General features: G+C 41.8%; 1 protein-coding gene and 1 long non-coding RNA gene across 4 annotated transcripts in view; one reads left to right on the top strand and one right to left on the bottom strand.

The window, feature by feature from the left end:
- auh (AU RNA binding protein/enoyl-CoA hydratase) overlaps positions 1-11,904 on the top strand; it is a 12,038-nt gene extending 134 nt beyond the window's left edge. The window contains exons 1-11 of one of the 3 annotated variants that reach the window (XM_061747506.1): positions 3,026-3,163; positions 4,171-4,332; positions 5,283-5,350; positions 6,834-6,921; positions 7,898-7,984; positions 8,932-9,024; positions 9,367-9,423; positions 9,610-9,797; positions 9,920-9,970; positions 10,475-10,522; positions 11,317-11,904. In XM_061747506.1, coding sequence (XP_061603490.1) covers positions 4,317-4,332; positions 5,283-5,350; positions 6,834-6,921; positions 7,898-7,984; positions 8,932-9,024; positions 9,367-9,423; positions 9,610-9,797; positions 9,920-9,970; positions 10,475-10,522; positions 11,317-11,394 — 774 coding nt within the window. In that variant the 5' untranslated portion in view covers positions 3,026-3,163; positions 4,171-4,316 and the 3' untranslated portion in view covers positions 11,395-11,904. Of the gene's footprint in view, positions 3,164-4,170; positions 4,333-5,282; positions 5,351-6,833; positions 6,922-7,897; positions 7,985-8,931; positions 9,025-9,366; positions 9,424-9,609; positions 9,798-9,919; positions 9,971-10,474; positions 10,523-11,316 lie in introns of all 3 variants that reach the window. The other 2 variants (XM_061747504.1, XM_061747505.1) reach the window with 2 other exon arrangements.
- On the bottom strand, positions 4,962-6,827 carry LOC133465082 (uncharacterized). Its single transcript, XR_009784541.1, has 3 exons — positions 6,417-6,827; positions 5,665-5,877; positions 4,962-5,120 (listed from the first exon to the last, which is right to left on the bottom strand). It is a non-coding gene; the product is annotated as an uncharacterized LOC133465082 (long non-coding RNA).
- Positions 11,905-13,293: the final 1,389 nt, after the last annotated feature.

The following is a 13,293-nucleotide window of genomic DNA, read 5'->3' as shown; positions in this document are numbered from 1 at the left end:
AAAGTAAGCGGGTGGACAGGGATAAAAACGAAAAATAATGAAGTTGAATTGGATGAATGAAAGAAGCATTTGAAAAAATTAAACTGCATGTGTTCACAAAAAAAAACCTTTATTTGGAAGTTAATAGTTAATTCAAAAAACAAACGCAATTTCCACCAGAAACATCGTTACCAATCAAATTACGTTAACTTAAGAACCCCTCTTCAATCTCACCTTAACACCTCTCTCATCCATTGAACTTACATACAGTAGATCTTTTTAAGGATGCGCCACGGTTTTTCAATAGGGTTGAGGTCAGGGGATGGTGGTGGCTACATCATTAGTTTTCTCTATATACCAAATGGTGTAGTGGGTTGCCCTGCATGAGAATTATATCCCACAGCTCTTTATTTCCCATGGCAGGAAATGATCAGGTCATTTAGACTCCTTCAGGCCCCCTGGGCCTACGATGTTACTTCCTTTTGACCCAACTCAAACGTCACTCCGCCACCTACTTGCTAACATCACAACCTTGTTTGAACATGGCAACCATCCAGAACTGTGTTCATCATTCTGGAAAATCTAAAGTAGTAACGCATTCATCAGCAAATAAAATAGTTTGAAAACGAGTCTCCATGTACGAGACGTAATGAACCCAATTTTCCTGTGGCTTTATTTATTGAAATAGAAAGACAATATAGAAATGAAACCCAAAAAGTGGGGATTTCATCGGAACGTTTAAATATAAGCTCCCTTTTTCCTCCACACTGACTGTCCATTGATGAACAAGGGCCTGTATGCCATCTTGTAAAATTCAGGAGGCTGCACTTTAAAGCGTTTTTTTTTTTTTTGACAGCTTGCTTATCTTGTTTGTCATCAGAGAAGTGCTAACCCCTAAACACGTTCTTTTCAAGGTCTAAAAGGTGATCGATAATGTGCTGGTGCCAGATCGGGTGAGTACGGGAGATGGGTTATGGTTGTCCAGTCAAAGGAACTGATGACTTCACAAGCACCAGACGCTGTTCGTCACCTTTGATCCTTGACGCCCAGTTTTTGACTGTGCTCTAGTTGAAAATCTCAGGAAAAAAAAAAGTGAATTATTAGAATGTTAAATTGGGCTTATTACTTTTTGACTGCCCCTTGTACTTCCGAGACCCCTGCTAATGTTTCTCCGTGTGAGGTTGGTCAGGGGTGGCTGAAATCCAACTTTATGCATGCATGACTGGAAGTCGTTGGAGGATCATGGTTCCTCTTGGGACTCCAAAAACACCAGCAGCTTCAAATACGTTTACTTCTCAATGTTTTTTGAACACCTATATTGCAACGAACCTGTTTGCTGTCATAGACAAATTAACAGTATGTTTTTGTCATAATTTGCCAATCTGATCAATGACGTCATCGATCGGCTCCGCACAAGACATTTAATTAACTCCGCGTCGCCGTTGCGGATGAATCAAAAATCTAGTTTATTTTTATTTTGTTTCCTTGTCACGTGTCTTGTGGCGCAGTACTGTAGCTATGGCGGCCATTAACGTTTTTTTCAATCTTGTCGGTTAAAAAAACCGACGAGAAGGTAAAGGCCTCTAACTCAAACTGTAGGAAAGCAGAACATAAACGGAGAAACGCTCAACTCCAAATTTACTACGACCTCTACAGACTGTCGTCTTTTGTCATTTTAACCAAGAGTTAGTCCGGGCAAGACAACATTTCTGTGAAATCATGAGTAAGATCCTCAACAATAAACACACGGCGTTTGCTGTGGCTACAAGCTCGCAAACACCCCTGATCAGATCGCTCCACAACTTCACACAACAGATAAATGCAATGAATGTGAAAAAAAGCTCCAGCGCCCCTGTACTGCTGCTCAGTTTTGAAATAAGCCATTAAAAAAAATTTTATTCAACTATTTAATTTATTTGAAATGGTGGATTGCTTGGAATATCTATCATTATTAAAAATGAATACAATTTGTCATTTTGGTATGTTATCTTGACAACGCATGATTTGCTTTCACGGGCCACATAAAAGTATTTGTGGTACGGATCTGGCTCCCCAGCCTTGAGTTTAACACCTTGACAGGCACGTGCATACATAGCCACTAGGCGGCGCGCAAGCACATGCCCTTTTGCACGGAACAAAAAAAAGGGCCCTTTTTTTCTTCATTCATCAATATTTTAATCAATCAATCTTACCCAGTATTTTGAAATCTGACGGGCAATTTATTTATTCATTTCCTAATTGTATGAATAATTTTGGCAATGGGTACCCCCAAAAATGTCTGTGGAAGTGCCTGACCTGAGATGCACAGAAAATGTTTTAAAACAATTACGTACTGGCAGCGTGTTAACATTCAGCGGCCCTTAAAGCCTTCGATCATTCTGTATGCGGTGGTTGGAAGAAAAAGTTTGCACCCCCCCCCTACTTATCCTCACAGGTTGCAGTTTTTTATTTTTAGTTTTCCCAGCTGACTCGAGGCGAGAGGCGGGGTACACCCTGAAGTAATTGCCAACCAATCACAAGGCAAATATAAATAAACAACCATTTTCACCCACATTCACACCGACTTGTTGTGCATCAATACAATTTCAGATTATTCATATAAAGTACTGCACATCCCGAAGGATTTGTACGTATCCTTGGAATTGGTAGTGGAAAATCTGCAGACTTTTCTCTGAGCATTTTGCTTCACATTTCCAGTTGCTCACTGTCATCAAATCATTCTATGTGTTGGTGGCCAGCATGTAATACACTTTAAAATGTATTCCATGTTTTTATTTATTTTTATTTTTTTTAAAGTGACCGAGATGTGTCTAACCAACAACTTTAGCTGAATCTGTTTCAGTTTTTTTTCCCCCATTTAAAACTGGTTTAGTGGTGATGTTACTGTACTTGGCAGAGACCCCCTATGCCTCATACTGTGGCGTCACGTGGTTGCCTCACGTGACGAAGGTCAGAGTTCAAAGTCACACGGGAGGCTGGGTAAATATGGCGGCCCTGGTTGGACGTAGGGCGCTTTTGCAGTTTACCGACAGCAAGCTCGGCTGGTCCTACTTGGCTTCAAGACGCTATGTTTGCTCCGCTAAGTCGTTTAATTTTCCGGCGGGCCTCGGCGCATTGTCACGGCAGTACAGCTCGGAGGCAAAGGACGAGCTGGTCGTTAGGTATCTTGACGGAGACGATAAAGGTGGGTTGGCATGTTTTATTTTGGTCACCATGAAAGGCAAGGTACGAAGCTCGTATTAGGCTACGTGATGCTTGTCCAGCTAGCTTCATAAACACCAGCACGTATCGAACTTCTACGTGAAAGCGACGCTGAATGAAAGGTGCAAGAATCTAATTGGAAAATAACTTGGATTGAAGTTAGTCACCTATTGTTGCTTATCACTAAAGTAAAAGTCTTAAAACTATTTGACATCAAATGCAGTAGGCTTTACACGATCAGGATTTTTGGGGCCGATCAGCGATTTTAAAAGAAACCCGATAACAAGATGGAGGAATGTCTATTTAAATGACCTGTTCGTTTACTGAATATACTTTTGTACTTAATTGCGCCAAAAAATTATATTTACAATGAATCTTTGTTCCTCTATTTATGCCAGTGAGGCATAGTGACAGACAGAACATTAAGTCTATTAAGTCCAATAAATAAATACTGGCTTTACTGCATGATTGTCTCACTGTAGAAAAGGGAGGGGGGGGGGAATAGGTATCGGAGTAAAATATACATTTTACTTAGGAAATGTAGTCTGTAGTCAAGTAAGAGAGAGAGTTGCCAGAAATATAAATAATTAGGAAAGTACAGAGGTGTGAAAATTCTATAGAAGTACAGTAACAAGGTATTTGTACATTACAAGACTGGTCCTGTTTCATACTCATTTGGAACTCTTTTATCTGTTAAATTAACCTCTCTTGGCCTCTAAACTGCTGCATAGCTTAACATGTTTGCAAATAGCCCAACACCAAGTTAGGATCTTTTTTTTAATCTTTTTACATTGGTGTTTGGTTACCATAATACAAAGTGTGCTGGTGCCCATTTTTAAGAACAAGGGTGATGTGCAGAGGTGTGGGAACTATAGAGGAATAGGAGCAACAGTATGGTTTCATGCCTAGAAAGAGTACCACAGATGCATTATTTGCCTTGAGGATGGAAAAGGTCAGAAGGAGCTACATTGTGTCTTTGTGGATCTACAGAAAGCCTATGACAGATTACGCAGAGAGGAACTGTGATACTGCATGCGGAAGTCTGGAGTGGCAGAGAAGGTGTGACAGAGGAGTTTAAAGTGGCGGTGGGACTGCATCAGGGATCAACCCTGAGCCCCTTCCTGTTTGCAGTGGTGATGGAAAGGTTGACAGGTGAGGTTAGACTGGAATCCCCTTGGACAATGATGTTTGCAGATGACATTGTGATCTGCAGTGAAAGCAGGGAGAAGGTGGAGGAACAGTTAGAAAGATGGAGGCATGCACTGGAAAGAAGAGGAATGAAGATTAGCCGAAGTAAAACAGAAGATGTGTACATGAATGAGAGAGGTGGTGGGGGAAGAGTGAGGCTACAGGGAGAAGAGATAGCAAGGGTGGAGGACTTTAGATACTTGGGGTCAACCGTCCAGAGCGATGGTGAGTGTGGTCAGGAAGTGAAGAAATGGGTCCAAGCAGGTTGGAACGGGTGGAGGAAGGTGTCAGGTGTGTTATGTGACAGAAGAGTCTCTGCTCGGATGAAGGGCAAAGTTTATAAAACAGTGGTGAGGCCAGCCATGAGGTACGGATTCGAGACAGTGGCACTGAAGAGACGACAGGAAGCAGAGCTCGAGGTGGCGGAATTGAAGATGTTGAGGTTGGCTCTCGGAGTGACCAGGTTGGGTAAAATTAGAAATGAGCTCATCAGAGGGACAGCCGAGGTTGGATGTTTTGGAGACAAAGTTAGAGAGAGCAGACTTTGATGGTTCGGACTCGTCCAGTGGGGAGAGAGTGAGTATATTGGTAGGAGAGTGATGAGGATGGAGCTGCCAGGCAAGAGCGCGAGAGGAAGACCAAAGAGAAGGTTGATGGATGTCATGAGGGCAGTTGGTTTTAGAGAGGAGGATGCAGGAGATAGGCTCTCATGGAAAAGGATGACGCGCTGTGGCGGGCCCTAACGGGACAAGCTGGAAGGAAAAGAATTAATAATTATTATTATAATTCTTGAATTTAATAGCAAGTTGTACTTTATATGTTGACAAGTTTAGAACTCAATTTTTTTTAATTTGTGACATTCTGATGTTCTTATAGTTGGTAACACATTCAACCATGACTTAATCTTGTTTCAGGTATAGTGGTTGTTGGGATAAACCGACCAAAGGCCAAAAATGCTATCAGCAGAAATCTGGTAAAACTGGTATGTCATTTTTATTAACCTGTTTGTATTTATCAAATGTGTATAAATTCCTATTGTCAACCTGACAATATACTGTAGAAACAGTGGGTACGGAAAGTATTCAGACCCCCTTAAATTTTTTCAGTCTTTATATGGCAGCCATTTGCTAAAAAAATGCAATTGTTGAAATTTGAGCAGATTTATTAAAAAAGAAAAACTGAAATATCGCACAGCCATAAGTATTCAGACCCTTTGCTCAGTACTTAGTAGAAGCACGCTTTTGAACTCATACAGCCATGAGTCTTTTTGGGAATGATGCAACAAGTTTTTCACACCTGGATTTGGGGATTCTCTGCCATTCCTCCTTGCAGATCTTCTCCAGTTCTGTCAGGTTGGCTGGTGAGCGTTGGTGGACAGCCATTTTCAGGTCTCTCCAGAGACGCTCAATTGGGGGCTTCTTGCTTTTTATTTTGGCAGCTTAATGAAGCCTTAACATGCGTTCGCGGTTGTGGGTGACTTACCAGTTTTAGCCTCGGTGAAATAGATTCCTGGCAATTGAGAAAATAAAAACACCTGGTCACTGTTGGAAGAAATTTGATCAACCCCGAAACATCTACCGTAATTTATCGTGTGTATTGCGCGCCCATGTATAATATGCACCCCCAAAGTTAACCTTAAAATTCTGGAAAAACCTTCTACCCATGTATAATGCATTTTTACGATGCATGATTTTCCTTCTACCCATATGATTAAAACACAAAGTATGATCTGTGTTTTGTTGTTTTTTTTTCAAAGAATTATTCTGAAGTTAAACACTTTATAACACGTAATACTTTTAATTTACTTGCTCTTTTTTTTTTTTTTTTTTTATTCACAGCCCTGCTTTTATTTTGTAAATTAGGAAACACACAGTTGTGCTCATATATATGATTACCCATGCAGAATTTGTAAGATGGGTACAATTCTTTAAAGAAGACATGAAGGACCAGGTGAAATCCATTTTATTTTAATGGGATTCAAATTAAAGGCAGCGGGAGCAAAACTGCGTTCGGTTGTACTTTATTGAAGTATTTAACAATGTACTCACGTTATTTTTTTTCTATCAATCCTCATCCACAACACCATCAAAGTCCTCATGTTCTGTATCCGAAATGAACAGCTGGGCAAGTTCTCCATCAAACGCGCCAGGTTCGAGTCAGTCTCGTTGCCGTGCGAAAGCTCGAACAAGCATCCACGGAAGGCATTTTGGAGAAAATGTATAAAATTTTAGACTTTTAAGTGCGCCTTGTGGTCGTGAAAATACGCTAATTGAAAAAAACAAACAAGGTGGTTGTATATCACCTCTTATTCAATAATTTTGGGGGTTTAAAAAATTATCTTATTCGCTGATTGAAACTATTCGCAGACGGGACCGGTCTCTATCCTATCAGGGGTTCACTGTATATCAATATCATGTATGTCATGTTGAATGTCCTGCATTCAAATTTTCAAAATTTTCTTTCAGATGTCTGAAGCTGTCGTGGATATAAAAAAGAATAGCAAAGTACGGAGTGTAATTTTATGTAGTTTAGTTCCAGGGATCTTCTGTGCAGGTAAGAAATCTTGTTGGTGGTATCAATTTGTATTTGTCCATTTGTGCCATGAATATATCCAAGGTTAAAGAATTCTGTAAATTAAATAACACAGCTAAGTCGACTTAAAAAAATAGGTGGACAAAATTTCTCCCTCAAAGCTCCGGTGGGGTCGGGGAATTTCCGCCCGGATCCATTTTTGCGCCGCCGGAAGCCATGTCTCAAACGGACGTTGATTGCAAACGGATGTAGTGTTGGGCCAACGATGAACTGCCGCAAATGACAAAAATGCGCCGATAAAAAAAAAAATAATATTTTTTTTAAAGACACTGTTAGATGTGAAATGTACATATAACATGGGTATGAATGAGCTGAATGGTAGTTAGCGTTTTATGACCTAAAATGGTAATTGCGATTCCTAAGCGTTTAACAATTTATACCATACACTCAGTACGAACAGTTTAAGGATTGAAGTCCATCCCTCATAAGACTAAAATGCATGTTAGTAGTAAAAAAAAAATTAAAAACGCCACCTTTTTTTTTTTGTCAAAAAGTGTTCTTCTAATTTGAAGTGGCGCCCTCTGGTGGGTTGTTTACTGATCGTTCATTCTAATGCAATTGATGTGTGGAAGTCGGGCTGGGTGATATGGCCTTTCAAAAAAATATCAGCATTTGTTTCCCCTACGGCAAGCCAATTCTGATTTGAGCACATTTTTTTGTTTGTTTTCCTCCCTTTGCTTATAGAAAACAATGACATCCTTCAAATCAATATTCATTTTTATGTATTTATTTATTTATTTATTTATTTAAAGTGCCTACTTCTGGAAAAAAGAAATTCCCGTTTGTCAAAACATGTTTGTAAAAAAAAAAAAAAAAAAACGTGTTTTTCATAAATTATTATTATTATTTTTTTTTTTACATAAAGAGCCTTAAAACAGTGAAAATGAGAAACCTCATCAACCTCTAGCTTGATGAGGATGCTTTGTCCTTTCTGCAGGAGCAGACCTTAAAGAGAGGGCCAAGATGCATCAAAGCGAAGTTGGACCATTTGTTTCCAAAGCAAGAGCGCTAATCACAGAACTGGGTAAACATTTGTACGTTTTATTTTTTGGGGAATGGATGATATTTTTTGTCACTGTCGAGCGAAAACCTATGTACAAATTATTGACCAATGTCGTGTCGACAATGGCTTGCTCTTTTTGACGATGCAATGTACAATGTATATTGGCTCAACAAACAATGCAAAGACATCTCTAAGATGTCATCTCTCCAGCATGTCTTGGAGACACCCAGACTCACCCCTCATTATTCTCAGAGAATCTTATTTCTCACCATCTTGGGAGTCCTTCAGGTGTTTTTAAGCAAACTCCATGCGGGCTTTCATGTGTCTTGCACTGAGGGGAGGCTTCCGTCGGGCCACTCTGCCATAAAGCCCCCCCCCCCCCCCCAGTGGTGGAGGGCTGCAGTGATGGTTGTCTTTCTAGAGCTTTCTCCCAACAGCATCTCTGGAGCTCAGCCACAGTGATCTTTGGGTTCTTCTTGACCTCTCTCACCAAGGCTCTTCTCCCCCGACTTGATTCAAATTACAACAATTCATTTTTTTCTTCTGTCAATAGGGGGTGCTGTGTGTACATTAATGAGGACAAAATGAACTCCCAATGATTTTAGCAAACGGGTGCCATATAACAAAGATTGAAACATTTAAGGGGGTCTGAATACTTTCCGTACTCAAGGTTATTTTGACCCGTGTCCGTGCGGGGGGGGGGGGGGGGGGAAGTGTTCCAAAAGTACTTTGTGTGGTCCGCCATCGAGCACCCGTTTGCCCAAGGTGGCCCTACCAGAGGTATAAAGCCCCTGACCACTTGGTTCCTCGGATCATGAGGCCAAATTAAATGAGGTTTCAGCCCCAAGTGTAACTGGTCACTAAATGTGTTTGTTGTCCTGTTTGTACAGTTACCTTGTAAATCAATTTTCTGAAATGCCTAATAATCGTGCTTCTGCTGAAAAATTATTTTTTTGTTTCACTACTAGGTAACCTACCAATGCCAACAATAGCTGCGCTCGATGGCGCTGCCTTAGGGGGGGGCTTGGAAATGGCCCTGGCGTGTGACATCAGAGTTGCCTGTAAGATTATTCACGATTATTTTTGGAATACTAGCAAAAGCGATCACAGCTTGTGTAGGATTTTTCGAATCTGTTAAAGCCACTGCCTGTCAGTTTCCATTTGTAGACCTAAAATCCAGTTCATCCCAAATGTTTAATTCCTAAAAAGCGCCTTTATTGTAAGCCACTGTAACGTTATGCAGTTTGAACATGAAATAAAGGAGCTAACAGGTTCTGACAGGTGTTTAGACGCTTAAAAACTGATACTGATTGATTTTTTTTTTGTTTATTTTATTTATTTGTTCTGTTTTAATGCATCGCCTCGAAAACGTTCATTGATTGCGTTGCTATTTGTCCTTCTAGCAAATGCTGCAAAAATGGGACTTGTTGAGACCAAACTTGCTATTATTCCCGGGGCAGGTAAGACTGTTTTCTACTCAAACACTGAATGCAATATACTTTTTGGTCATTTATCATAAACAAACAAACAAACAAACAAGAAAACGGGCGATCATTTTTTGGGGGCCGTTTATTATTCAAATGGACACACCCCTTGTTGAAATGCTAGATATTGAAAAGACACACACGCGGCCTTTTCCTACGCAGGCGGTACTCAGCGTCTCCCCAGGGTGATTGGTGTGTCACATGCTAAAGAGTTGATCTACACGGCCCGGGTGGTCGACGGAGCAGAAGCCTGTCGCCTGGGTCTGGTCAGCCATTCTGTGGAGGAGAATAAGAGCGGAGATGCTGCCTATCTGCGCGCTTTGGAGCTTGCGCGCGAGATTAACCCTCAGGTGAGAGGGCGCTCGTCGCAGAAAGCGTGCAAGGAAAACCTCGTGTGCGGTTTTTGGTTTTCTTTTAATGTTGTCATGCAGTTTCAGCAGCTTTTTTAGAGCTTGCATTTTTGTTTCTGCAGGGTCCAATTGCAGTCAGGATGGCAAAACTTGCCATCAATCAGGGAATAGAGGTAAGTCAGCAATGTGGGAGTGGTTTATTTTCTCGTCCTATCAGAAGCAGAATGGTTAAACAAACCCGCTGTTAGTAAACTGCTTCCCCTGGCGAACAGTATTTTTGACAGCAGCTTTATGCTTGTGTAGCAAGTGGTGTGTTGTTTTTTTTTTATGTGTGTTGTACAAAACCAGACTCGCAGAATCCACGTGCGTGTCCCGTATGTGTGTCACAAAGCGACAAAATAATCTCGGGCGTTCAAAGCTCTTGCAAGTGGAACAGCCGTAGCTTGGTTTTATATCACACGATGTTTTTTTTTTTTTAGTACCACTATTTTTATTTTTAACAGCATGTGACTAAAACGGATCTCCGCAGCATTCTATGCCGTGCGCGCGCGTCAAGTGTCGGTCACGTGATGCAACGCGGGCGCAGGAGTATAAAGACGGCTCACCGGGTGGCATTGATATTCCGGACACTGGGGAAGTCAAGCGGATTGGTCAATGCAAATGAACTTCTCTTTCAGGTGGATCTGTCTACAGGCTTGGCTATCGAAGAGGCGTGCTATGCCCAAGTGAGTACGAGCGAAGTCGTTTGAAACGATGCAATGTTTCGAAAAATTAGCACGCGCCGATGAGAGTAGAGGAAAAGCTGGATTTTAGATTGAACATTCTTAAAAATTTCAACCACAGAGGATCCTAATCATCATCGAGTACATGGATCATTTGAGTCCCGGGATGCAGGTCATGGAAACAATGAGTTTCCATGACCAATTTATCATTACGGAATACAGATGCAGTAATCACTCCGCTATATCACGGTTCTTGCTTCACGGTCCGGCTATATTGCGAATATTTTATTTATTTATTTTAAACAGTTGTTACTTTAGCTTTTATGCTGTTTGTACAACACTTTTGTATTATCAGTTGCTCCTGCTCAATAAATTGTGTTAAGGCCTGCCACGATGGCAAATATTTTGACTCCCATAATAAAGAATTGTACACATCTTCCAAATTCCAAAACCTACTACAACTGTTGAACTTTATTTGGGGTTAATCGGAGGCACTTTAAACGGTGGCAGTTGTCTACAAAAGTCATTGGGAGTCCAAATAAATTACGAGAAATACAAGTGAAAAATGAGTTAGACTGTTTCTGGCAGCAACACAAAATTATAATTGTAATGTTCACAATTTTCACCTGAGCCCTATTTTCGCTCATCAAAGATATTTGATAGGACTGGAGTTCAAGATCAGAGTCATCCATGATCTTATGTCACGTACTAAATACTGTATTTCGTCACTGTGTGGGAAAAACAAATCAAGGCACTTCAGTTTTTGTGGCGTATTGATTCTATTTTTGGTTTCCAAGGTGATCCCAACGACAGATCGACTGGAGGGTTTGGCCGCATTCAAGGAAAAGCGGCGTCCTCGCTACAAGGGGGAGTGAGTCGTCAGTGCTCCCAAAAACACTTCTGCCTCTCGTTCTCTTGTACAACTGCTCCCAACACGTTTCGAGGGGAATTTGAAGGACACGGGATGATGTTTGATACTGGATGGATCGGCACTTGAACATCACATTAGCTGCAATGTAAGTGACTGTCTCCACCACGCAATGTTCAGTGATCGCCATTTGGAACCATTCTAATCACTGTTTGCGATTACCGCCAATTATGTTCCCCAATCCCAAAAGCCATAAATTTTTGTATGATCTTATTGCTTCTTGAATGCGACGTCAGCAGTTTTGTTTTGACTTGGATTTCTGTCTACTAAGAAAAACACACTGTGACTTGAGAATAGCCGTCGCCATTTTGCAAACCCGTCTTAAGTCATCACAATGATTGCTAAAGGACTATGGTGTCATACATTTTTTATTTTTTTTTGGCTTGAGCACTTCAGTCACGCGTCATTGACTCTTGATTGTATCAGTCATAATAAAGCAGTTGTGACATGAAAAGGCGACACGCTTCACCTCTTGATCATTGCTAGCGGCTAACCAGTCTGCAGCAAGCTAGTTGAAGAATCAGGCTTGTTGCTAGGTCTTCTTTAGCCGGCTCCTCCCTGTCCACGCCCGCGTTTAAATGCGCAAATCATATTGAGATGGACCCCGCACCCGAGATCCCGATCAGGGGAAAAAAGGAGCAAGGTAACGAAGCAAAATAAATGTTCGGAATGTGAAGTAGAGGTGCGCAAGGAAATCCTCTTTGGGCACACGGTCGTCGTCAACAAGCGAAAGGAGAGCGGATGAGACGGCGCGCGCACGCTGAACGCAAAAAAAGAAGCGGTCAGACATTAAGGTGGATGTGAAGCGGAGGACGGCTGCCCACCGTCAAAGCAGGCGGAGGAACCGGCGCAGGAGGCCTCGCCCCGTTCGTGGGTGACTGATCACCCCGCAAAGGTTAATACCATGTCTCTTTAGAACTCGTAACAAATTTGGACATGAACTGGTTGCACGTGATTCAAATGTGTTGAAATCAAATTAATTGTTCATGTGTGTCTGATGTGCAGATTTCTGAGAACGGTTTCCCAGCATCGCCTCTGTAAGTGTCGCCAAAGCACCAAAGGCTGCAGAAACGTGCGTACGCCAGCCATGCAGTTGGCGCGAGGGACCGCTCGTTTCACTCTTGGTGCATCTGACCTTTGCCGTGAAAAAGAACGGACGCCACGTTTTTGTGCGCCGCCTTTCACCATCAGCATTTTGCAGGTAAGTTATCATTTCAATTAAATGGGCAGAAAATGACAATTTTGCCACAGGTAATGAAATTGCGTGTTACTGTAGGCACAAAGGAAATGTGCCAGGAACCCGCATATCCCGGCTGCCAGCTTTACAACTCCATCAGTTTGCGATTTTCACAGACGGGTACTATCGTCGGTGTGCATCTTATTTACATACGTGCAAATCAGTCGCCTTTTGCCAAAGTTCGCCGTTTACGTGACTCGTATACATCCGATGAGTTCTTCCTGGGGGGGGGGGGGGGGGGGGGGGGGGGGCGTCGCCGTCGATGACGTCATCGGCTGTTTTGCACACATCCACCGTCCACACACACGTCATTTCTGAATATTCTATATTATTATTATTACTAATATGCGAGCGCATTGGCCTGCTACTAAGAAGTAACGGTACTTTTACTCCATTACAACGGTCTCAATGTTGCGTGCTACATTTATTTATCAATTACTGCGTCTCAACTATTTTGTGTGCGAGACTACGACTTCAGCTTCCGCCAACCCAATTGAAGGGCTCGTGACGTTTAAGTCTCGTTCAGCAATTAAACGACAAGAAAGTCACATGACCTAACACGTCGTCTTCTATTGGGCTTCCCGGGCATTGGTATTAACACTAGATCAG

Source organism: Phyllopteryx taeniolatus, chromosome 15 (assembly GCF_024500385.1).
Source record: "Phyllopteryx taeniolatus isolate TA_2022b chromosome 15, UOR_Ptae_1.2, whole genome shotgun sequence".
Taxonomy (NCBI): Eukaryota; Metazoa; Chordata; class Actinopteri; order Syngnathiformes; family Syngnathidae; genus Phyllopteryx; species Phyllopteryx taeniolatus.
This window is presented reverse-complemented; position numbering and strand designations above follow the sequence as displayed.